The sequence below is a fragment of the Tarenaya hassleriana genome, unplaced genomic scaffold (assembly GCF_000463585.1).
Source record: "Tarenaya hassleriana unplaced genomic scaffold, ASM46358v1 Cleome24, whole genome shotgun sequence".
NCBI classification, from domain to species: domain Eukaryota; kingdom Viridiplantae; phylum Streptophyta; class Magnoliopsida; order Brassicales; family Cleomaceae; genus Tarenaya; species Tarenaya hassleriana.
In genome coordinates, this window is record NW_010965696.1 from 2187060 (window position 1) to 2209512 (window position 22453).

Sequence of the window (22453 nt, forward strand, 5' to 3'; positions counted from 1 at the left end):
ATAATAAAATTAAAATCCCCATGAGAAAAGGTATTTCTTAGACTGTAACTAGAGATCCTAATGCAGAAATTTGAGTGTTATATATATCCTATATTTTATTTTCCTATTAAATACGAATATATACTGGAACCTTTAGAGTGCATATGTATGTACACATGCACTCACATAAATGTGTGTGTGCATATATATATATATATATGTGTGTATAAATACATGTATTTGATAATGCGAATATCAATAATTTGTTGTCATTCTTGGTAATGTCCATAATGTATATTTGCACTTTGAAATTAAAATTAAGAAAAAATTTGACGTGCCGTAGGGGATTGGTCAAGTACACACATTCTAACACCTAGAAGCCCTAAATACTCTAATTTAAAAACAAATTCTTATAAAATATTGTGTCTGTCTTTTTGGATAAATTAAGGTAATTTCAAATAAATCATTAGAGTGCTTGTATGAAAGTTTGAATGTTTGAATATGAAATTAGAATATTATCTATCAACCACCAGAGACTTTACAATATTCTTCTCGAAGTTGGTAAGTCCAATTATTCACATAAAGAAAATAATACAAGTAGGGTTTTTTAAAAAAAAATTTCCCTGATAAAAATAACGCGTGGCATAACTTTAATTCAGCTGCCGCAATAACAAAATTTATTTGGATAATCAGAGATTCGCCACGTAATCCGGTCTCTGTCTTTTTATTGTCAAAAACAGTATAAACCCTAATTTTTTTTGGCTTGCATTGCATGTGATATGACCGGTTTAGTTGTGAGGTTCGTAGTTAGTAACTTTTGTCTTGTATAAAAAAATAAAATTTATTGAAATAATATGTATAAAACTTTTATAATTTTAGAAAAATAAGAATATTAAATTTAGTGAAATCTAGTCATATTAGAATACGACCAAGCTAAAACTAGTTAAAGATCATATAAACATGCATGATCAAGTTTGACCCGCAGCCGCCTAAGCCCAACTACGGTCCGAGCGTTAGGTGCGTCTGGTGGTCAGGTCTGCGGTGGACCGTTAGACGCGGGTGGTGGCCAATTCATCTCTGTTTGTAAGGGAATATAGTCACGGGAATTCCCCAATGTTATCCAAAAAAAAAAAACATCCATGATCAAATCATTACACTTATTAATATAAAATCGTTGAATATAAAATTTTTATTTGAACTTGGTCAGCAAAAAAATTCAAAACATAGAAACAGCTAAACAAAAATAAAAAAGAAATGTGAATTTATTAATTCAAAACTATAAAGAGGATGTATATTTTTTTCAAAGGGCACAGTTTTTTTTTCTGGTATGTATATGCCTTTGAAAAGTATATATAACTATATATTATATTAAAATATGATTATGACATTCGGAAAGTTACCCTAAATTGGCCTAAAAAGTCAACCCATTTCGGCTATGGTTATGAGATTCAATGAATTTCAAACACATATGTTTTCAACAAAAGAAAATAACAGTTTCAAATATAATATATCCTTCCAACCACTCGTTGGAAAATAACATGATTTGTAATCCAAACGTCTATCAATTACTAATATTAAATTTAATAAAATTATAATTTTAGAATATTTCAGAAACGATGAATATTAAGTGTACTAATAAGAGTGGAAGATGGCAATATATAAAAAAATTATGAAATAAAAAACACTGCTAAAAAACATTACGTTGCACAAATTTAACGGGTGAAACATATTATTATAGCAATTGCATTGAACGAAATATAGAATTATTGTGTTTAATAAAATAGTTTTGATCCGTATAACAATTTTATAAATCAATGATTTAAATTAAGAGTGATCGTCGTTCAAACATATTCTAAATGATGTTATACGAAACAAAAATGTTGGACAGAAATATAACGTGGTATTTTCGAGTCAATGATATTGGGACGAAAAATACTAGGTCCATAATCCAAAATTTGTTCATTTAATTCATATAAAGCCCATGAATACAAAATAAGTTATATATATATATATATATAATATAATGTTCAAAATGATTTATTATTACTACAACACCCAAGAAATACAAAACCATCATATATATATACACACATTTTTTCATTTTCTATGTATATAACTCTAATTATGCTATTTATTTGTGTATATTTGTGCATATATATAATATGACTTTATTTTTGGGTTAATTAGGTCCAAAATTGGATAGGGTGGTTGCAGTTGAAGGAATTCAGACAATTCATGTGTGAGAATGTGTCTGAAGAATCCACAATCTTATTTTCCACTTCCTTCACTCCCACCTGCGTTCCATCCCAAAATTTACCATAATATTAAAATATATTTTTTTCACTGAATATTGCAACAATAAGTAAAAAAATAAAAAAATAAAATAATTTTTTAATGATGCCGTCAAGCTTACGTCATCATCGTCGCTTGAAGAAGCTTGTCGACGGATTTCCCGTCGTTCGTCGTTTTTAGCAAATCTTCCCCGTACTCTTGGACGACTATCCGCCAATGTCTTCCGACACGCATACTTCAATCCCAAAAAAAGTAAATATCAGAGTTGAACTAAACCGATCGATGTTTTTGTGATTCCGGTTCGGTTCGGTTATGCCATTGCTAAACCGATTGGTACAGTAGTACGATGGTTTAAAGAGATAAAAGGGTTAACCTTGATTTTCTTGCTGAAGTTCCTCTCGCTCCTCTTCTTCATGTACCTATGGATCTTCTCTTTCCTCTGCTCGACGGAGAGTTTTTCGACTTTGTTGAACATCGAATCGTCCAAACCGCTTATCTCCGTCGCGAATGGCGGTCCACTTCCCAAACCGGGAAATTCGTTACTCGGTTTAGCCGGTTTATCAAACGTTGACATCTAAACAAATGAAGGAAAAAAACATGGTTTCAGATCGAGAAATTCTCGAAATTATATAGGGAAAAGCTGGAATATCGATTTACCTGAAGATCTCGGGGATTGAAGATGTGTTTGATCGAATCGAGGGGCGAAATACCACCATTGTCGGACCGATAATCCATCAATGGATCATGAGGCTGCAGGTGAAAAATCCTCGAGAAAAGTTCAGAACTTTCCGAGGATAAACTGGGCAGATACGGGGGCATGCCAGAGAAAGAGCAAGATGGGGCAGAAGGGTTAAGCCCAACATTGTAACTTGCGACCGAAGAAACACAATCTTCCTCAAAACCCGCTGATTGGGACGGCGGTGGCGCCGAGGAAGAAGCCGCTGCCAGAGCCAGAGGATCTCCAGTGGGAGAGTAGAGAATGTTGTTCAGAGCCTGTTGGACTGAACCCGTGAAGAAATCTAGCTGTTCTTGGCATGAAGCCCTGATGAGATGATCGGACACTGGGAACTGCAGAAAAGAGGAGAGATCGATGTCGCTGTCGAGATCTTCTTGCAAATCCAATATGATTGATAGATCCGCGTTATTGTTATCGTTTCCCCCCGGCGTTGTTGTGTTTGAGCCGTCGTTTCCGTTGAAGCTCGCTGATTGCTGTAACATATTGACGTTGTTGTAAGAGAACAGCCAGTTCTGGTCGTAATCCGAATTTTTCGACACGGATTTCACTTCAGAAACTTGGAACGATTCATGAAACACTTGTGGATCGAATAAATCAAAGATCCCACAGCTGAGAGGGCTAGTGATCTGATCCTGTATGCAACAAAAAAAAAACCATCAAAGATCTTGGAGACAGAAGTTAACGACGATTAGCATCAAACTAAACTAGGGTTTACTTGCGATACAAGAAACTGGAACTCGTGATACTGTTTAGATTTGTTTTAAGACAGCGGTTTCAAACTCTGCATATTTATAGATAGAATTAATCATCTATAGGATACGATATATATAATATACTGTCTTCGATATGGAACACATCAGATCTTCTTTTCTTGGATCGAATTGTCTTTTGATTTAGGTTTTAAAGGCAATAATGGGTGTTGGGCAAGAGAGACAATGCATGTGTGGTTTCATGTGACATGTAACCCAAGAAACAACACAAGCAAGCAGAGCTGGAAACCTAAAGAGTGGAGTTCTATAAATGGAACGTTTTAGGGTTTAGGGTTTAGCTCTAGTTATGTGATATATATATATATATATATATATATATATATATATATATATTCCTTAAGATTCTGATTATACATCTTAAGGAAGTACGAAAAGGATTTTGAAAATCATATAAATGAATAAAAATACGAGTACTGGATGAAAACATTCTTTGAAGAAAAATATATATATGACGCATGCAAAATATATAACTCGAGAGATAAAGAAGAAACTCGATCAATGGGGCGAAAGAGATTCGAGATTTACGATTGAGAGCTGGTCTTGAGACGAAACCATCTCCTGCAATCTGTCTTGTTCTTAGCACAATGCAATAATTTTCCGGGAAAATGGAGGAAAATTTTCCCCAGAAAACAGAAAATGAACGATTCTGCTCGATGCTTCGTTCGAATCCGGGTGGAGTAATACCGGTGTCTGAACAAAAAATTTCATCGAAAACAATCATGAGATATCGCAGGAAAAAATAAAGTCAAAAGGATATAGATTTATTTCGGCAAAAGACGAAGAACAATTCTTACAGTTTCGTCTGATAAAATGGAGGTTTTGAAAGTTCAAACAACTTATAATTTTGATTGCAACGTATACGGATGTATAAACTGTTGCGCGTATGTCCGAGTATATATATACGTATATGTATTGCAAGGACATGCATGAGCATTAAGAGACGCCAGCGTGGCGTTTTCCGACAATAGTGGCGGGCCTGGAGATTCCTCTTCCCATGACGTGGGAACCAGTGGAATATTTCGATGTGGCGACGCGGTCCCACCGTGGGGAGACTGTGTTCGACCGCAACTGAGTTGTTGAGAGAGTTGTCCTAAATTAAGCCCTATATCCCTGGAAGCCATTTTCTATTTTCTTTATCTTATTACTGTATCATGCATTTTATTGCAATTTTATTTTGGGTTTTAATTATTTTCCAATTTTTTATTTCCTTTTTTATTTATAAACTTATATGGAATTTCCCAAGAGAAATGGAAGAGAAACCATTTGTTTAAATTGCCAAATGACGCTGTTATCAATGTATTCCAAGCCAGCTTTGTAAACGTTACATTCAATCTCCTAATTAGATATAAAGAAATTAGGTTAATTTAGAAATGGTTAGAGAAAAAAAATATATTTCAAAACTGGATGGGCCATTTTCATTAAAAAACCCAAACTCATATCTAATAAATGGGTTGGGCCCAAAGGAAAAGCCCATGAACCCTAATTTTCAGCGGAGAAAATATCCCTAATTCAGTAATTCGCATTAAAATTATCATTTCTTCGCGTCCCTCGCTCGCTCTCTCCCTCTCTCCGGCTTCTACGATTTTGCAGTATACTTTCCTCAAGAACGGAGGAGACAAACCCTAGCTCTGCTTGTGAAGGGAACTTCTTGTTCTGCCCATTCGCTGCTCCTGCTTATTCCTCGCTATCGTCCTACGATGAACTGTGCAAGTAAAGCTTCCCTCTTCGCCTTGTTCTGTATCGCCATCGGCGAGTTTGGGTTTTCTGTTTTCTTGTTGAATTTGTAATGGCGCCACTGTGATCGTTTTTCCCGTACAGTTTCCGGAGAAGTACCGGAGGAACCGGTGGTGTCAACGAAGTCGGGTTTGCTCTTCGAGAGGCGATTAATCGAAAGCCACATATCGGTAAGCTCTCAGTTACTCCATGAGTCTAGGGTTATCAAGATTTATACATTCTGGTGTCTTTGGGCTTTTCACCCATAAAATTTATCGTCTTTCTATGTGCGGTGGGCTATTCTGCTTCAGATAACTTTGATATAAGCGTTCGAAATACAAATTTCAGTGATGCATTTGATACAGTTATTTGCCGTCTTAAGCTTTGATTCTCTCTGGGTGCAAATGGTTGGTACTGTAACTTAGGTTTACAGATTTACACATTTGTCAAAAATAAGTCTTGTAGGAGTTCCCTTTAGATTATAAATACACCTTGCAGTAAAATTTTAAGTATTATGTTCACTGTAGGAGTATGGGAAGTGCCCTGTTACAGGTGAACCACTTACCATGGATGACATTGTTCCCATCAAAACTGGGAAGGTATGCTATGCAACTGCTGGTTTTATTTTTGTCCGAACATGTAAGAAGAGATTTTGTAAACTAGTTCCATTTCTGGGATTGTTTCTTGCAGGTTGTTAAACCTAAGCCATTGCACACAGCTAGCATCCCTGGATTACTAGGAATGTTCCAAAATGTAAGTTTGTAAATGTTGTGCTATTTTCCAATCCTTTTCCCATTTGAGTTTGTGTTCATTTTTCTTCCCGGATGGTTCACTCAGAGAATTTCCTTCATATTGTATTGTATTGTCAGCATGTTGAGTTCGATCATGGTTCTGAGAATTTTTTACTTTATTCTGGGTTTGTACGTTTGGATGATTGAGTAGATATTCATCTATTGTTTAGCACAGTTTGTCCTCCGGCTGCCTGGTCGTAAAACTGACCACTTGTAAACTACATTAACATAGGCAAAGTAAACTCCTTGAAAAAATTTCCTTTTGTAGGAATGGGACAGTTTGATGCTATCAAATTTTGCACTAGAGCAACAGCTACATGCTGCGAGGCAAGAGCTAAGTCATGCTTTGTATCAGGTAATTTTTATCAATTGTATGTGCTACTACTTCTGGAGACACACTTAATGGATATCTAATATACGCTCTAGTTTTCCTTTCCTTGACCATTTTGTGTTGTCGATACAAGTATATTTTTAGTTTTTGGATTGTGGTCTTTTTGGTTGATTTATGGGTTGCATTTGCGTTCTATTGCAGCATGATGCTGCTTGTCGTGTGATTGCTAGGCTTAAAAAAGAAAGGGATGAATCACGGGCATTGCTTGCAGAGGCTGAGAGGCAGATACCTGCAGCACAACAAGCTATCACTGCTAACGCTGCTCTTACTAACGGGAAACGGGGTATGCTTGTGCATTTACTTATCAGAATATGTGAGCTATATTTTTTTCTTCTTCTAGGTTTTTACTGTGTTTTATTCTTGTATGTTAGCCTCTGATGGCGAAGAATTGCCTGATGGGAAGAGAATGCGTCCGGGAATTTCAGCTGAAATTATCACCGAACTAACGGATTGTAATGCGGCTCTTTCTCAGCAACGTAAAAAACGACAGGTATTGCATATAGCTTTGCATGTATCTAGATCGTGCTTGAAACTAGAAAGAAAGAAAGAATATCTGTCTATGTGGTTTCTTGTTTGTTCCAATCAACTGTATTTGTGGAGTCTGTTTTTTTGTGCTTCTAGATTTTGGTATGTCCTTGTTCGTCAACTGAGAGTTGTATTCTTGGATTTTGTGTTTTTTTTTTCACACATTTGTTTTAGTTTCCTCTGTCTGATTCTTTCTCATCCTTCTATAGATTCCTCAAACATTAGCGACACTTGATGATTTGGAGAGGTTCACACAGCTCTCAAGTCACCCACTTCACAAGACCAACAAGCCTGGCATTATTTCAATGGACATTCTCTATTCCAAGGTTTCTCATTCTGAAGTTCTCTTTCACTATTGATCACTGTTATTTTATTGACATGCCCACCTGTACTCCTTCCATTATTTGGATACTGATTTGGGTGCTAATCTTCTTAGTGTTTTGTTTTCTAGAATAGAATTCTGTAAGGCTAAAGAATATATTATGACCCTGCACTGATATGTGTGTTATCCACAGCTTTTTGCATGCAATGAATGCTAGCTCTTGTGCAATTCAGCTATCCATTGTATTTCTAAAATGTTAACTAGGTCTACTATTTTTTTCCAAAGCTTGCCCACGTACTGTTACTTTAATTTGTGACCAGGACATCATTGCTACTGGAGGAGTTGATACTACTGCTGTTCTCTTTGATCGCCCTTCCGGACAAATCTTGTCTACACTGAGTGGTCACTCAAAGAAGGTTTTAAAGCTTTACCTTTTTTTAATAAAATTTTCTATTCTAGTTTGTGTTTGATATGCATTGTTCCTTTTGTAGGTCACAAGTGTTAAATTTGTTGCTGACACTGATCTAGTTTTGACTGCTTCAGCCGATAAGGTAAGTCTCGATTCATTTAAAGACCCAAAATGATTTCAGAGTTCTCTACTTGATGTTTGTACCTGGTCTGGCTAGGAACACTATATTGCTTTGATTTGTTGCGTAAGAACAGATATATAACTTGTGTATCTTAAGCATGATTTTTTAAGTTTCCCCTTTAACAGCGGTTTGCTTTGAGCTTGCTATAGTCTCCCACTGCTGACATGGCTCCTATGAAATCTAGTTTTCTATTATAACTGTTGATGTAAATTAGTGGAGTTTAATTTGGAAAAATAATAATAATTTTGCATAGTGAAACAATGAACTTATATTCTATGAAAAAAAAACAAATGTTCTGAAATATCAAGTAATATGAAACTGAGGGAGTGCATCTCAAAGTGTTATAATCGAAAAATCCGATTCTTTGCCTAGAATGCTATATGTATCTTTGTGTTACTAATACCATACATCTTTTGTAGCCTCATTCTATTATGTTTGGCACTCTGCTCAATTAATCACACCTTTCAAATGTGTCCAATTAAATGTGTTTTGACAAGTATCTTTATACTAAAGCTGCAAATTAGTTGGCACAGTGAAGTGATAGGTTCAGTGTATTCTGACACTATGCAGACTGTCCGTGTGTGGAGAGGTTCTGAGGATGGAACCTATGACTGTAGGCACACCTTGAAGGAACATTCTGCAGAGGTAAAGATGAAATTAGAGGATTTTACATCCTTCGAATTAGTCTTTTAGGTCATATCTGTTTGTTTCTTCTTTAGGGACTTTAATCTTCAAGCATTTTATTCATTTTTCAGGTGCAAGCTGTTACTGTCCATGCCACAAATAAATACTTCGTCTCTGCATCGCTTGACAATACATGGTGCTTCTACGATCTGACCTCCGGTTTATGCCTTGCCCAGGTCTCAACCTTTTCCATCACCTGAGCAACTATTATTATCTGTTATTCATTTTGGCTTTTCCATTTTGTTTGCTAATGTGAAAAGCTTTATAGAAACACAGTGAGCAACTCCCCAAGGTCACATTATGATCGGTACCAACTTCTTTACTTGCATGAAAGTTGTTACTATATCTCTTTTGGTTATTCAGGTCTCAGATGGGTCCGAAAACATGGGCTATACTGCTGCGGCTTTTCATCCTGATGGTCTCATTCTGGGAACTGGTACTTCCCAATCCATCGTTAAGATTTGGGATGTAAAAAGCCAGGTAAAATTCTTGTTTTCCTTACCATCACCTCTGATGTTCACCAACATTTCCAGTAATCTCCTTGTCTACCAAGCTTTTCTTCACTGTTAGTTTTTTTTGGTTGATAGGCAAATGTGGCTACCTTTGATGGACACTCCGGGTCGGGGCCAGTTACTGCTGTATCTTTCTCCGAGAATGGTTATTTCCTCGCGGTGGGTACTTTGATCAAACATGTAAAAAAAGGAGGAAACTGGACCAGATTCTATCCATCTGAATCCATTCTCTTTTTTGAAATGGACAGACTGCTGCTGAGGATGGTGTTAGGTTGTGGGATCTGCGGAAGCTGAAGAACTTCCGGTCATTTGAATTCCCTGCCTACTCCGGTGTGTACTTACCAAATACAATTTTCATCGGATTCAATTTCTTCTCCAGCCTTAGGATGCTACTTGTTCTGTTGACTTTGTTACTTCTTCTGGATATCTGATTTTTCTTTTCGGGATTTTTGGTGCAGTGGAGTTCGATCACAGTGGATCTTATCTTGGCATTGCTGCATCTGATATAAGGTGAGTGAGTGTAGAACATTTCTATGTATATACACGCATGATATCATCATCTGAAAGGCCTTAGTTCATCTGTTCAAGATACCAGAGATTCTGCAGAAGTAGAGAAGAATATCCACCTTAACATCATAAAAAATCTCTACTTATGAATCATGTTCTCTACTGGGTATGTGTTTTTTGGATTTTTAGTTCTTTTTCAACTCATAAAAAAATTCTCTGTTTTTTTCTCCAGAGTATACCAAACAGCCAGTGTGAAAGCCGAGTGGAACCTCATCAAGACTTTGCCTGATCTCTCCGGCACCGGTAAAAACCCTTCATGTGCATCTGATTCCTCACGCTCTTTTTTCTGATCTCTCTTTTCTTTATCTTTGATCAAACCCTCAATTCCGGGCCTATGATAATCTTTGCAGGTAAAGCAACTTGCGTTAAATTCGGTCCAGATGCAAAATACATAGCAGTTGGTTCGATGGACCGTAACCTCCGGATATTTGGCCTTCCCGGGGACGAAAATACCGATGCTACTGCTGCTTCAGGTTCATGAAATTTCACCTCTTTCTTAAAAGCTTAGTCTGCAGAAATCATCCAATGATCAAACTACTAAGATCATCTTCCAATGATCTCAGGTTAGGGTATTACAATCAAACGCCCCCCGATTCACTCTCTCGACTTGTTGTGTATTCTGCGGTTTCTCCCCGTCTGGCTTTTCCCCCGGGGGACGATGTCTCGGGTTGTTACATCATCATGATTCATCATCATCAGCAGCAGCAACATATGTTTCTTAACCTCCGCAGCTGAGCTGAATTTCTGTCTCAACCAACTGAAAGTTTGGAAAAACACACTTTCAAAACGTTGTATTTTGTCTGAGACTAGTAAGATCTCTATCGCTCGCATTGCATTGGCAGAAATCGACGTTAACCTTCACCCGCTTGGGGTAAAAGTTAATAGGTAAACCTTTGGGATGAAACTGGTGTGTTCTATTTGTTGAGTTTTGACATGTGTGACAGATAGCCTGATGGTAAGTGTTCTTAAATGGAAGGATATATAATATAGGGAAGAGGTAAATCACTTGGATAAGATTTGGGATTTGAACGGTGTTGAGTTTTACCATTGAATTATGGAAATCATGATTAACATAATAAGAGGAGAGGACCACCAAAAAAAATGCCTTTTCTATGTTTTATTAATATAATAAAACAGGTGATAAGATTATGTTTTTGCATGCATGAACTCTTAGCGTTACATGAAACAATTTCATTTAAATAACAAAATGTAATGTTATTGAGAATCTTCATCAATAACATTACAAGCGACCACACAAGGTTGTACTTTCTCAGAAAGCGAGTTGCTCTTCCCTCTCCCTCCCCCCCCTCTCTCTCTCTCTCCTAATCTCTTTGAAAGAAAGAAAAAGAGTGACCATCCAAAAACTCCCATTAAAACCAAATCAGAAACCTAGAAAAAACCAACCAATCACAGAAAAAAACCAAAAGAACATTTAGAAAAAAAAAAAAAAGGGAAATCCAAGAACCCCACTGAAAGATTCAATCTTTTTGCATCCATCAACTCACTTACCCATCTCAGAAATCCTACCTAAACCCTTCAAAGTTTCTCCAGCTTTTCCCAAATCCGTTCTAAGAAACGCAATGATTTGATTTCCAGCCTTTCTTTCAACGCACCCCAAGGAGCAAGAAGTCCAGGACGGAGGGAGGAAGATGGATTTCTTACAGAAGACAAGGCCTTCAATCTTGTTCCTCTGCGTCATCATCTCCATGGCTCTGTTCCCAGATCTTGAGCACACCATTGTTGCAGAGTCTGCAACAGCTGACTACACAACCTTAATCTACAAGGGCTGTGCAAGAGAACAGTTCTCAGATCCATCTGGTCTCTACTCCCAAGCCCTCTCTGCCCTGTTCGGTTCTTTGGTGTCTCAATCCACGAAAACCAGGTTTTACAAAACCACCACTGGAACCAGCCAAACCACCATTAGTGGGTTGTTTCAGTGCAGAGGAGACCTCAGCAACAATGACTGCTACAACTGTGTCAGTCGACTTCCTGTTCTGTCCGTGAAGCTCTGCGGCAAAACCATTGCATCTAGGGTTCAGCTCTCTGGCTGTTATCTTCTCTACGAAGTTGCTGGTTTTGCCCAAATTTCAGGTATCATTTTCTGTGTTCAACTGTTTGAAATCCTGGGTTGGTAGTGGCTCGACCTTGGTTTAGCTATACCGAACCGGAATTCAATTACTTTGCTTAGTTTCTCAATATTGCTGTTACTGGGTAGATCTGGTTCAGTTAGACCGGGCCAAATCTTGGATAATTTTATTGCTTGAACCAATTTGTTGGGGTAAGTGGCTAACCTTCAAGTGCTTTTGTGGACTCATAGGTGCAAAGGAGAAAATTTCCGGTTAGTAATATTCGGATTCGGTTAGTTTAACCGAACTTCGAATCGCATATCTCGGTTATACGGTTTAAGATTTCTGTCACCGAGTAGAATATGGTTTAGAGTAAACGGGGTTGTATCTTGGCTAACGGTTGTCTTTTGGGTGATTGATTACTCGGGTTAGCAGTAAGATTCCCATATACCGGGTTGGATTAATCCGTTAACCAACCGGTTAATGAATCGAGAAATCCGGTTTAACACCATCTTGGTTGGCAATGGCAGGAATGGAGATGCTGTATAAGACGTGCGGTAAGAGCAACGTGGCGGGGACAGGGTTCGAGGAGAGGAGGGACACGGCGTTCGGGGCCATGCAAAACGGCGTCGTGTCGAGCCACGAAGGCTTCTACGCGACCACCTACGAGTCTGTCTACGTGCTCGGCCAATGCGAAGGCGATGTCGGAGATTCCGATTGCGGCGTTTGCGTTAAGAACGCCGTCGAGAAAGCTCAGGTCGAGTGTGGAAGCTCAGTCTCCGGCCAAATCTATCTGCACAAGTGTTTCATCGCTTATAGCTATTACCCGAATGGTGTTCCTCGAAGATCTTCTTCATCTTCGTCTTCGTCTTCGGCTTCGGATTCTTCGCCATCGTCTTCTTCAGGTGAGATCTTTCGAGGACACCAATCTTTTTCCAGAGTTTTTTTTTCTTTCTTTGAGGTTTTGGGTTCATCGGAATCTGGGTTCTGTCGGAATTTTAGTTGGTTTCTCGAGGTTTTTCTGGGTTTTGCGAATCCACCAATCGAAACCGTGATTTCTTTTAATGCAATTCTCGATTAAAGTTTCGGACTTTTTGGATTTGGGTTGTCGGAATTGGAATAAAAACGAATTTTTTTTTTTATTAATGTTTTTGGAGCGTCTTCGGAGATTTGAAAGTCTGCTTCTTTTTTTTTTCTTTCTTTTATTGGCTCACAACTTCACAGTTATTCCTCTGAACTTCAAATTAAAATGGTTTTTTTTTTCATTTATTATAAAGATAAAATGTCACTTTTGAATTTTATTTTTTTTGTGGGTTCAGTCCATATAGCTATTTCCAAATATAAAACAATGGAATCTTTTTTCTAATTTCATAAACGTATGTGGCTTTCTATATGTATACGTGGCTCGGTTCATTTTGGTCTCGCACTAATCATGTTCTTCGCATCTTATAGTCAATTCGAATACAACATTCTACGGGGAGCTTAAATATATTGGATATTTTTTTTAATTGGTTCCATCATTTTTTTTTTTCTATTATTGAAACACTAATAATAAAATAAATAAATAAATAAACAAAAGGGGCAGGGGCGAATACAGGCAAAACTGTGGCAATAATACTAGGAGGAGCTGCTGGCGTTGGATTTCTAGTCATCTGCTTGCTCTTTGCTAGAGGCTTGATGAAGAAACATGAAGGTACTTGCCTACACATATACACACACATCTCGTATATACATATGGGATATAATAGTATATTCCGGTTCTGATCGATACATGCGTGTGTATATATGTATGGTATCTATGTTCACATGTATTGCATGCATATATATGATTTGAACATTGAACCCTCTCTCATAATGAGAGTCTCATTATGGTATTTTGGCAGATTATTGAGATGGGAAGAAGGCAAACAAAAGAGAATATATATGTACTGCTTTTGAGGTGCGGTTTCCAAAATTTTTCATGGAATTGTTATTATATTGATATTGTTAATTTTTTATTCCATAATTTTTTTTTTGAGAGGTGGAAATGGACCGACCGTTGAAAATTTTCGAAAATGCGCCAAGAAAAATGCAGGCATGAACGTGATGTTCATCTTTTTCTTTTCATTTTTTTTTTCATTTCATGTTCTAGCTTTTTGTAGGTTTTGGTTATTACAGCAGTGTTTGACAAAAAAAAAAGTTTATTTAAAAAACGAAAACTAAAATCATTTTGTGGTATACGTTAACATAAAATTTGATTTAATTATTTTAAAAGTCGACGATTTTTGTTTCGTAAAAATTATATTAATTCGATTTTTGTTTGAAATTAGCTTTTATTAAAAATGTTTATCTTTTAATTATGAAGATTATCAATAAGTTTATTTTAAAAAAGAATCAGTTGTATTTATGGTTGCGGATTTTTCTTACTTTTGGAAAATAAGTTTTTTCCTATGTATATTATATCTAATAATATATTTTTGGACCGAAAATAAAGTTTCGACGGAACGTGAAGGCTTTTGTTTTTATCACGATAAAATGTGTAGGATTCCACTAACCTTTTGTTTTCTTCTATGCAATTTGTAATATTTTAAAATATTATTTTTTTTAACTTATCTATTTTATTTGGCAGAAAAATATCTGCATTGTAATAATAATAATAATAATAATAATAATAATAATAATGTAGCCATTCGAATTTCTTTTGAGTTATAACTTCAAATGAAAAAATGAAATTCTGAATAGAAAAGAGAAAAATCATATTTAATAATAAAGATGTAAATTGAAAAATATATAATTCAGTGGCAGTATGATTTACTAAACTCATAAGAAAACAGTTACAACGTACGTAAATAAATTTAGGATTCCGGAGAGCCATTCTCATTTGGGCTTACAATGTTTACTGATTCATCTCTACAATACTTTGTGGTATTCCAACGAACTCGGGATTCAGACATGAACTGTCTTTGTTCAGTTTGATAATTGATACCACAACTATGAATTTCACTTCGTTCGTTCGCTTTTGTAAGTGTTGAGTATGGACACGAAATAATAAAACGGGCCGAACAAGCTGGATCAAAAACGAGCTGGGCCGAACCGATATGGGCCGAGTCGAGCCAACTCATTTTACATCACTAACTCTGAGTTAGATTTTATGTCTTTTCAACCTTTTGTTGAACCCAACTTAGGTAGATCAACCGGTGAAATGAGAACGTAAAACGTTTGTTCCGTTCCCAGTTCGAGTTTCAAATTAGAAAGGGAAACATAAATTATAATCATATGGTTTGTTCCCGACTCTGGAATTAGTCTGATTCCGCCCAATGACACCGGTTACCCAAAGACAGAACCTTTTGTTGCAGGATATATATATATGATGAATTGAAATCTTCCCTGCCTTGTCGGCTGAGATAGATACAGAGCCCTAGCAGCTTCTAAGACTTGGGAGCCCACAATATATAAAGACAAAGCTCATCAGCTGCGCCCACAAGCTGGCATATATCGGATGATAGAAGGTTTCTAATTCATATGTAACGTTTATGGTTTCTAGCTAGGGTTAGAGTTTGGTATTCAGGATTAATAACGAATGCAGGGTTTCTTAATTTCTTGGGTTTAGGGTTTAGTGTTCCAATTTTGATCATGTACTGAGCAAAAAGAATCAGAGAGAGTTCCTGTTGCAAAGCCAGCCAACTACATATACACCGTATATATATGTATATGTGTATATGGAGCAGTAATCTTAGTAAAATCCATCACCATGCATGCGAGAGAAATCAAACGATGTTAATCTAAAGGGAGAGCATTGATTGATTGGAAGCAGTTTCAGGGTCCAAACTCCAAAGGGCAACTCTTGCATTACAGTCTTGCGCAATTGTTTTTGATTCCATATACTTTGACTTATCCATGCAAGTTGCTGACATCTCATGCAATCCATGCATGAGTATCATATATGATACATGTATATATATAGAGAGAGAGGCGTCTGTATATGTATGTATTGAACCAAAGAAGTAAAAGACGCGGGAGTCCCGTGGAGGCTGTCGAAACAGCGTGTCGTTTAATGAGTTCTTCGGGCCACGCGTTCTTGTCGTTTTGTCCCCCTTAAAACGACAACCTTTTTCTTTTGTTTGTTTCCTAAAACTCCCCACAATACGTTTAGCCTTTTCTTCTTGTCTCCTAATAACCCCAACTCCGTCATTAGATTTTATTAGTATTAACTTGGTTTAGTTCTTGTTTTTTACAATCTGAATTTTATTTTTAATTCTTTTAATTATGTATTTAGTATTTACAAAACTCGTTATTGTATTTTCTCACTCTACATACAATTGCTTCAAAATTTCTTCTTTTTGGTTTCGAATTTTATAAGTCTGAATATTTATTTTGCATTTTTTCTTTACAAAATAAATTTTTATATTAATTACATATTCCAAGGACCGATTGTTAACATCAAAAGAATATAATTAATATTGTGGATCACATCAAAGAAAATAATTTATAAGCACAAAGCTATTTTGTATCATTTTTCTCAACCTTAATTATAATTTTTTTTTATAATATCATGTGGTCCCTCAGTCTCTTTTTCCATATGATTCGAAATGATAAAAGATTTTCAGCTTTCTCCACATATATTCGGAAAATCTATATTAATTATTGTAAATTATTAGTAGTTTATTTTTTTTCTAATCTAATTGGGTTTTGTTTTCTCTAACCATTCTCTAATTTGACCTTTTTGACGGCCCACTTAGCTTTCAACTTTTCTAAGGCTTTTGTTCCTATGAAGAGAAGAAAGACCCCGGGCAAAACAAAATTATATCATTTAAAAAAAAAATAACAAAAAATAATACGTATATTTCTATCACAAATGTACAACTAATTGGAAAAATTGAGTAACACTTGATTTCATTTAATCCAACATATTTGTTTCAATGTAAAAAATAATAATTTGGATAATCGTCTGAAAATTATCAAATGGAATTTCTAATTATGTAGTTTGAATTTTAGATCTAATATAAAAAAAATTGAAAACTAAATACTACATTAACTAGGCATATATTTAAAATTTTGAGTTATTTAAACAATTTTTTTTTCCACCAACTAGTATTTGACATGAAATTAATTGTTCACCTGGGGCATGCAATGATCTTTCTGTAGCTTTTTTCCTTACAAGTTTTGGATGATGATATACGCTTCATGGACATGAAAACTTTACATTATACTTGTATAATTAATTTTAGGGTTACTAATGGACCGACAAGAAATTTCTTCGTCCCCATCATCATCATCATCACGACCATCATCATCTCTGCATATACGATGGAAGTGTGCGCATCCACAAACAAAACCCAATACAGATATTTTAAGAAAGGAGATGAAAAAGTAATGAATTACTTTAACAAAAAAAAAGTAATGAATTACACACTGTAAATAAGTCTCTCTCTCTCTCTCTCTCTTTTCCTCTTTCCTCCCCTTAAGGCAAAGGTTTCGGTTAGTTGACAAGAATGAGAAAACAATGAAGGAAAGAGGGCACGACAAAAATGATGATGTCTGCAAGAAAATGAGTAAAAGGCAGAAACTTTGGTTGTAAAACCAGACACCTGGGCCCCATCCTCATCACTCTCTCCACCCCCCCCCCCAGACACTCCTCTCTTTGATCTCTCTCTCTCCCCAAATTCTCTCACAAACAGCCTCTTTCTCTCTTCCCTCCTTTGTCCTCATCAGCTTCTGCAAAAAAAAGAAAAGAAAAGAGAGTCCTCTGATATCTTGGGTCATTTGGCTTTTTGGGTTCTCTGTTTTTCTTGAATTTCATTGGTGTTGTGATGATTGTTGGCTCACAAGTGGAGGCGGGGCCGGCGGAGAGCGAGCTCGAGCTGGGTCTGGGTCTCAGCCTTAGCGGCGCCTCCGGAAAGACCGGTAAGCCATGCGGCGGAGCGTGGGGTGAGCATGGAAGGATCCTGACGGCTAAAGACTTCCCCTCTGTCGGCTCCAAACGAGCTGCTGAATCTACTTCTCACGAAGGCGCATCTCCCCCTCGTTCCAGGTTGGGTACTTTCTGACCCAAAAGCACGAACCTTTTTTGCTTTCCGTTTGGTTCCTGAGAAAATAGGAATGGGGAAATTTCAAGATAATCCCTTTATTGTCGCAGCAGAACGCACGAAATCCCAAAAAAAACGATATCATTTGATTTCATAATGTTCGTTGCTGTTGTCGTTACACTTAAACTCATAATGTAGAGAACAGAGGTTCTATAAGCAGACGCGTATCTGAGGTCTCTTTATCTGTAGAAAAGAGCCGCCATTGATGAGCTTTTTAGCTCGTTAGGCACTGTAGTTGATCTGAGTATTGCAAAGGCGATTCCTTTTCCTGTCGATCCCTGATGAATAGTTCCAACTCATATGTATTCGGAATGATGATTTGCGTTTTTCAATGATTCAAACATCTGATTCTGATGATACATCAACATCTTTCTTGCTCGTAGCAGTCAGGTGGTGGGATGGCCTCCGATTGGGTCACATAGGATGAACAGCTTGGTCAAGGACCAAGCTATGAAGGCGCCAAGATCAGAAGAAGAAGAAGTAAAGAAAGTTGCCGCAGGTGACAAGGATAGACCCAAAGAAGATGAGAAGAAAGGGAACGGAAAGACGAAAGTTGGGTTCGTGAAGGCGAACATGGATGGAGCTGCCATTGGCAGAAAGGTGGATATGAGTGCTCACTCGTCGTATGAGAACTTGGCCAAAACCCTTGAGGACATGTTCTTCCGACCAAGCTCGGTTATTGGACTGACGGGTCGGTTCACATTGTCTCTGTCTTCTCCTCTACGAACTTCTCACGTTATATAATCGCAGATCTACATGATGGTGATGCATTCCGTGTTTTGAGATGGATGAGTATCATTTTGTCATTCTGTTTTCCTTCTCTGTCGCCAACAGGCAATTGCAGGGAGAAGGATAAGGCAAAGGCATGGAAGATTCTGGATGGATCATCGGAATTTGTTCTCACTTATGAAGACAAGGAAGGCGACTGGATGCTCGTTGGAGACGTTCCTTGGAGGTACAGAACGAAATCTATGCCGAAACTTTTGATCTGATAGTGTCTTAAAGTATTTTCACCGATGGATCTGTAAACCGTTTGTTTTCATCCCATGTTAGGATGTTCGTCGGCTCGGTGAGGAGGCTGAGAATCATGAGAACCTCTGAAGCTAATGGGCTCGGTATGTAAAAAAACTCATCGTGATTCGTTTACAAACCGTTCTTGCTATACATATCTTCTCGAACATCATGCAAGATGAATCTGAATCCTGCGTTCAAACGCCGTGAATGCAGCTCCGAGACGTCAAGAACGGAACGAGAGACAAAGGCACAATCCCGTTTAGAGCTTACGTTTTTCGAGTTTTTTGGAAGTGTGATAACCTTTTGAAGAAGATCCATTGATCTCTCCTTCCTCTGGTTTCTTCTTATGTTTTATTTATTTCTTCTATGGTTCTGATTTTACAATACAGGATTTGTTTCGACCGATTCTGTACATATTCAGGAATCTAAGGAACGTGTCTTAAAGAAAAGTAGTTTGTGTCTCTGAGTTTGCTGTGTTTTGGATTGAAAGGAACTGTTCTTGTTTGGTTCGGTGTTCTTGGTGTTGCTTCTTGCTCTATATAAAGATAATTGTGATGATAAACCTTTAATCAAAATTGTAATTGCAAAATCGTTATCGTTTTCGAACAAACTAAATCTATTTACATAAATTAAAATATAAAGATAAATTTTGTTAGAAGATGCGTACGTGGAAATGAAAGATATAAGATGTTAGACATATGAATCCCTAAGCTTCCGACGATGGAATTTTATTAAAACGTTAGATTATAGATACAAAAAGTAGCAAGTCATAATAAAGTTGGTACTAAATCAAAATTATCTATATATTAATTAATATTAAGATCCAAATGAGATTTGGAGCATCGCCAAAAGTAGTAGATTCATTATTATTTCATTTGACAAAATTTTATTGAGTTCTATTTTTTATTTTTTGCATATTTTTTCTAATGGAAAAAAAAAGGAAAATTAAATAGTTTTCCCAAAGTAAATAAGAAATGGAGATTCGGAATTTGTCCAACAGAAAGCGGAAATTCGAAGTCAACTCTCGTCTTCGTCAGTTTTCTCCCAATCCCAGGTTTCTAATTCTCGAGGGCACGGATACGGTCTCGAGCAGCAACTGAGATGGAGATACATCATCACAATCATCATCAGCATCATAATCACCATCCATGGCGGCTCAGATTCTCCTTCAAGAACGCCACTATTGTTCTCACTGTCATCAACGTCCTCCTCGTCGTCTTCCTCCTTCTGGGTTTTCTCTCTTCTTCTTCCTCTCGCTCTGGAATCTCCTCTCACCAGCTCGACTCAGGTTTGGCCGTGTTTTTTTTCCCTCTTTGTAGATCCTTCTGGGTTTATCCTAATCTCGCGTAGTTTCTTGCGATACCATCGGATTTGGTTCAAGTTTGGCGCTTTAGGGAAAATGATTTGATGGGTGTTTATCGGATCAGAAAAGACGCATCGGATTTGTTGAAACATCCCGATTCCGATGCTACAAGGGGTTATTTGATCGAACAAGATAATTTTGGTCCTTTTGTGTGGTTATTGATAAGACACCAGCAGATTGGCTTCTGTGTGGATTTAGGGTTTACGATTTATGATGGATAGGGAAGAATCTTTCTCCAGTTTCGATTCAGAGGGTTTGCTGGCTGTGTTCTTTCAGGGTTTAGGGAGCGTATCAGAATGTATGAGCAAGGCATAGTGCTCCTTTTGAAGTTTCATCACTGTTGACATTGAGATTCCTTTATAGACAAAGCTTTAGTCTTGTGCACTCAAGCTTCTGCCCTCATCTATCAGATTATGCTCGTGTTCATTTCGATTCAGAAATTTTCTTCCAAAGATATTTCTCTCGTTTTGCTTTCTGGGTTCTTTCTGGAATGTGCCCGTGACCATTACCATGTGAAACGCAGCTCTGCTCAGGCAGATCAAGGAGGCTGAAGAGATTCGGCTTGCAATGCAACCCTTGGAACTCATAAAAAGAGTAAGTTGCAACATTCTGCCTCTTCTGACCATTCTGTCGGTCGAACTCATGCCCTGAGTGAGGTTTGATCCTTAATGGGGTTGGGATGAAATTTTCATAGATTCATCCGCAATCCGTATTGGTAACCATGTAGTTTATGTTCTGTTTTTTTTTCTCTCGTCTGCAGGTTCGGGAGATCGAGCAAGAGGTATCTGCAGAGCAAGAGACCGAGCAGCAGAAAGATGCAAAGCAGAACACAGCAGTTGATCTCTCCAAACGGCTCAAGGATTTCCGTGCATTGAACGATGCCTCCAGCTTGAAAGGTAACAAAATAGAACAAACCCTGACATGATCCTGTGTTTGCACGCCTTCACACATTTTGATCAGAAACAACTGACACCAAGTCTGATCCATGCAGCACTGGAGGAATGGCGAAAGCGGAAAATGGAACGAGCCAGACAGCGGGAACTCGAGAAAAACGGAACCTTATTGTCTAAAACATGAAGAAACCCTCAAAAGATGAGGTTTTTTGTGTGGATGGGTTCTGTATAACGTTCAGTAAACCGTACAATATACCATCACATACCTGTCATAAAGGAAACGATCTGAGATTTTGTAATGTTCAGATGCCGATTTGAGACTGACTTTTGCCCTTTTCTTGCATCTGCAGACACTACTGGTCAGAATGGATAATCATAAGTGGATGATAATTGCCTTTTTTTCACGTGTAATCAAACATATGGTGAACATATCACATTTGATTTAACTCCAAATATCTCTGATAGTTCTAAGAGTTTGGTTTAACTCCAAAGATCTCAGCCTCAACTCCATCATATATACACATATATATATATGTGTGTGTGCGCTATGGAGAGAAAAAAAAAACAGATCTCTCACTAAAAGGAGACAAAGTTTGCACATTGACAAGAAAAATCCGGCGGTGATGGCGGCTCCGGAGGGAGTGGTGGCCTGTGGTGGGTCAGGCATGAGATTAAGGCCTTGTATTTGTTACGATTTCCAAGTTTAAAAAAACAAAACAAAACATTTCCTGTTTTTTTTTTCACATAAATTCCATAAACTGACAATCAAATAACCATTAGTAATTCTAATTGACATATTTTGTTTGTTGTGGTTTGGATTTTTTTTTTATATAAAAAAAGGTTTTGGGAGGGAATGGAGCAACGCCCTTATCTTGACGTTTGCCACACTGTCGGGAGGCAGAGGCGCGTCTATTTATGAAAAATCTGTATTCTGTAATACATACATACATACATACATACATACATACATACATACATACATACATACATACATACATACATACATACATACATACATACAGACATACATACATACATACATACATACATACAGACATACAGACATACAGACATACAGACATACATACAGACAGATATATATATATATATATATATATATATATATATATATATATATATAATACATGGGAGAAATAAATGATTGTGATAGTATGTGCGT

General features: G+C 37.1%; 5 protein-coding genes across 8 annotated transcripts; 4 read left to right on the plus strand and 1 right to left on the minus strand.

Moving 5' to 3' along the window:
- Positions 1-2000: 2000 nt before the first annotated feature.
- LOC104816005 lies at positions 2001-3861 on the minus strand. 2 transcript variants are annotated; one of them, XM_010544659.1, is made up of 5 exons: positions 3723-3861; positions 2929-3639; positions 2645-2845; positions 2393-2506; positions 2001-2273 (listed from the first exon to the last, which is right to left on the minus strand). In XM_010544659.1, exons 2-5 carry the CDS (start codon positions 3487-3489, stop codon positions 2163-2165), a joined length of 987 nt encoding a protein of 328 aa, XP_010542961.1. In that variant the 5' UTR covers positions 3490-3639; positions 3723-3861; the 3' UTR covers positions 2001-2162. The 2 variants fall into 2 exon arrangements, with proteins under 2 accessions (XP_010542961.1, XP_010542960.1); XM_010544658.1 differs by having other exon boundaries at positions 2929-3861.
- A 1455-nt stretch (positions 3862-5316) lies between these two features.
- Positions 5317-10842, plus strand: LOC104816006 (pre-mRNA-processing factor 19 homolog 1-like). Its single transcript, XM_010544660.2, has 19 exons — positions 5317-5487; positions 5596-5681; positions 6018-6089; positions 6181-6243; positions 6550-6636; positions 6814-6955; positions 7044-7162; positions 7407-7523; positions 7840-7935; positions 8011-8070; positions 8680-8754; positions 8865-8969; positions 9157-9273; positions 9381-9464; positions 9554-9635; positions 9764-9815; positions 10045-10115; positions 10223-10345; positions 10436-10842. Exons 1-19 carry the CDS (start codon positions 5475-5477, stop codon positions 10438-10440), a joined length of 1569 nt encoding a protein of 522 aa, XP_010542962.1. The 5' UTR covers positions 5317-5474; the 3' UTR covers positions 10441-10842.
- A 413-nt stretch (positions 10843-11255) lies between these two features.
- LOC104816007 (cysteine-rich repeat secretory protein 3-like) lies at positions 11256-13886 on the plus strand. 2 transcript variants are annotated; one of them, XM_010544663.2, is made up of 4 exons: positions 11256-11963; positions 12469-12843; positions 13524-13631; positions 13822-13886. In XM_010544663.2, exons 1-4 carry the CDS (start codon positions 11522-11524, stop codon positions 13827-13829), a joined length of 933 nt encoding a protein of 310 aa, XP_010542965.1. In that variant the 5' UTR covers positions 11256-11521; the 3' UTR covers positions 13830-13886. The 2 variants fall into 2 exon arrangements, with proteins under 2 accessions (XP_010542965.1, XP_010542964.1); XM_010544662.2 differs by having other exon boundaries at positions 13518-13631; positions 13822-13885.
- Positions 13887-17572: 3686 nt separating this feature from the next.
- On the plus strand, positions 17573-19527 carry LOC104816008 (auxin-responsive protein IAA13-like). 2 transcript variants are annotated; one of them, XM_010544664.1, is made up of 5 exons: positions 17573-17948; positions 18387-18694; positions 18838-18958; positions 19057-19118; positions 19231-19527. In XM_010544664.1, exons 1-5 carry the CDS (start codon positions 17728-17730, stop codon positions 19278-19280), a joined length of 762 nt encoding a protein of 253 aa, XP_010542966.1. In that variant the 5' UTR covers positions 17573-17727; the 3' UTR covers positions 19281-19527. The 2 variants fall into 2 exon arrangements, with proteins under 2 accessions (XP_010542966.1, XP_010542967.1); XM_010544665.1 differs by having other exon boundaries at positions 18390-18694.
- A 518-nt stretch (positions 19528-20045) lies between these two features.
- LOC104816009 lies at positions 20046-21672 on the plus strand. The gene is made up of 4 exons (XM_010544666.2): positions 20046-20305; positions 20904-20974; positions 21141-21276; positions 21372-21672. Exons 1-4 carry the CDS (start codon positions 20119-20121, stop codon positions 21455-21457), a joined length of 480 nt encoding a protein of 159 aa, XP_010542968.1. The 5' UTR covers positions 20046-20118; the 3' UTR covers positions 21458-21672.
- The last annotated feature ends 781 nt before the right edge of the window (positions 21673-22453 follow it).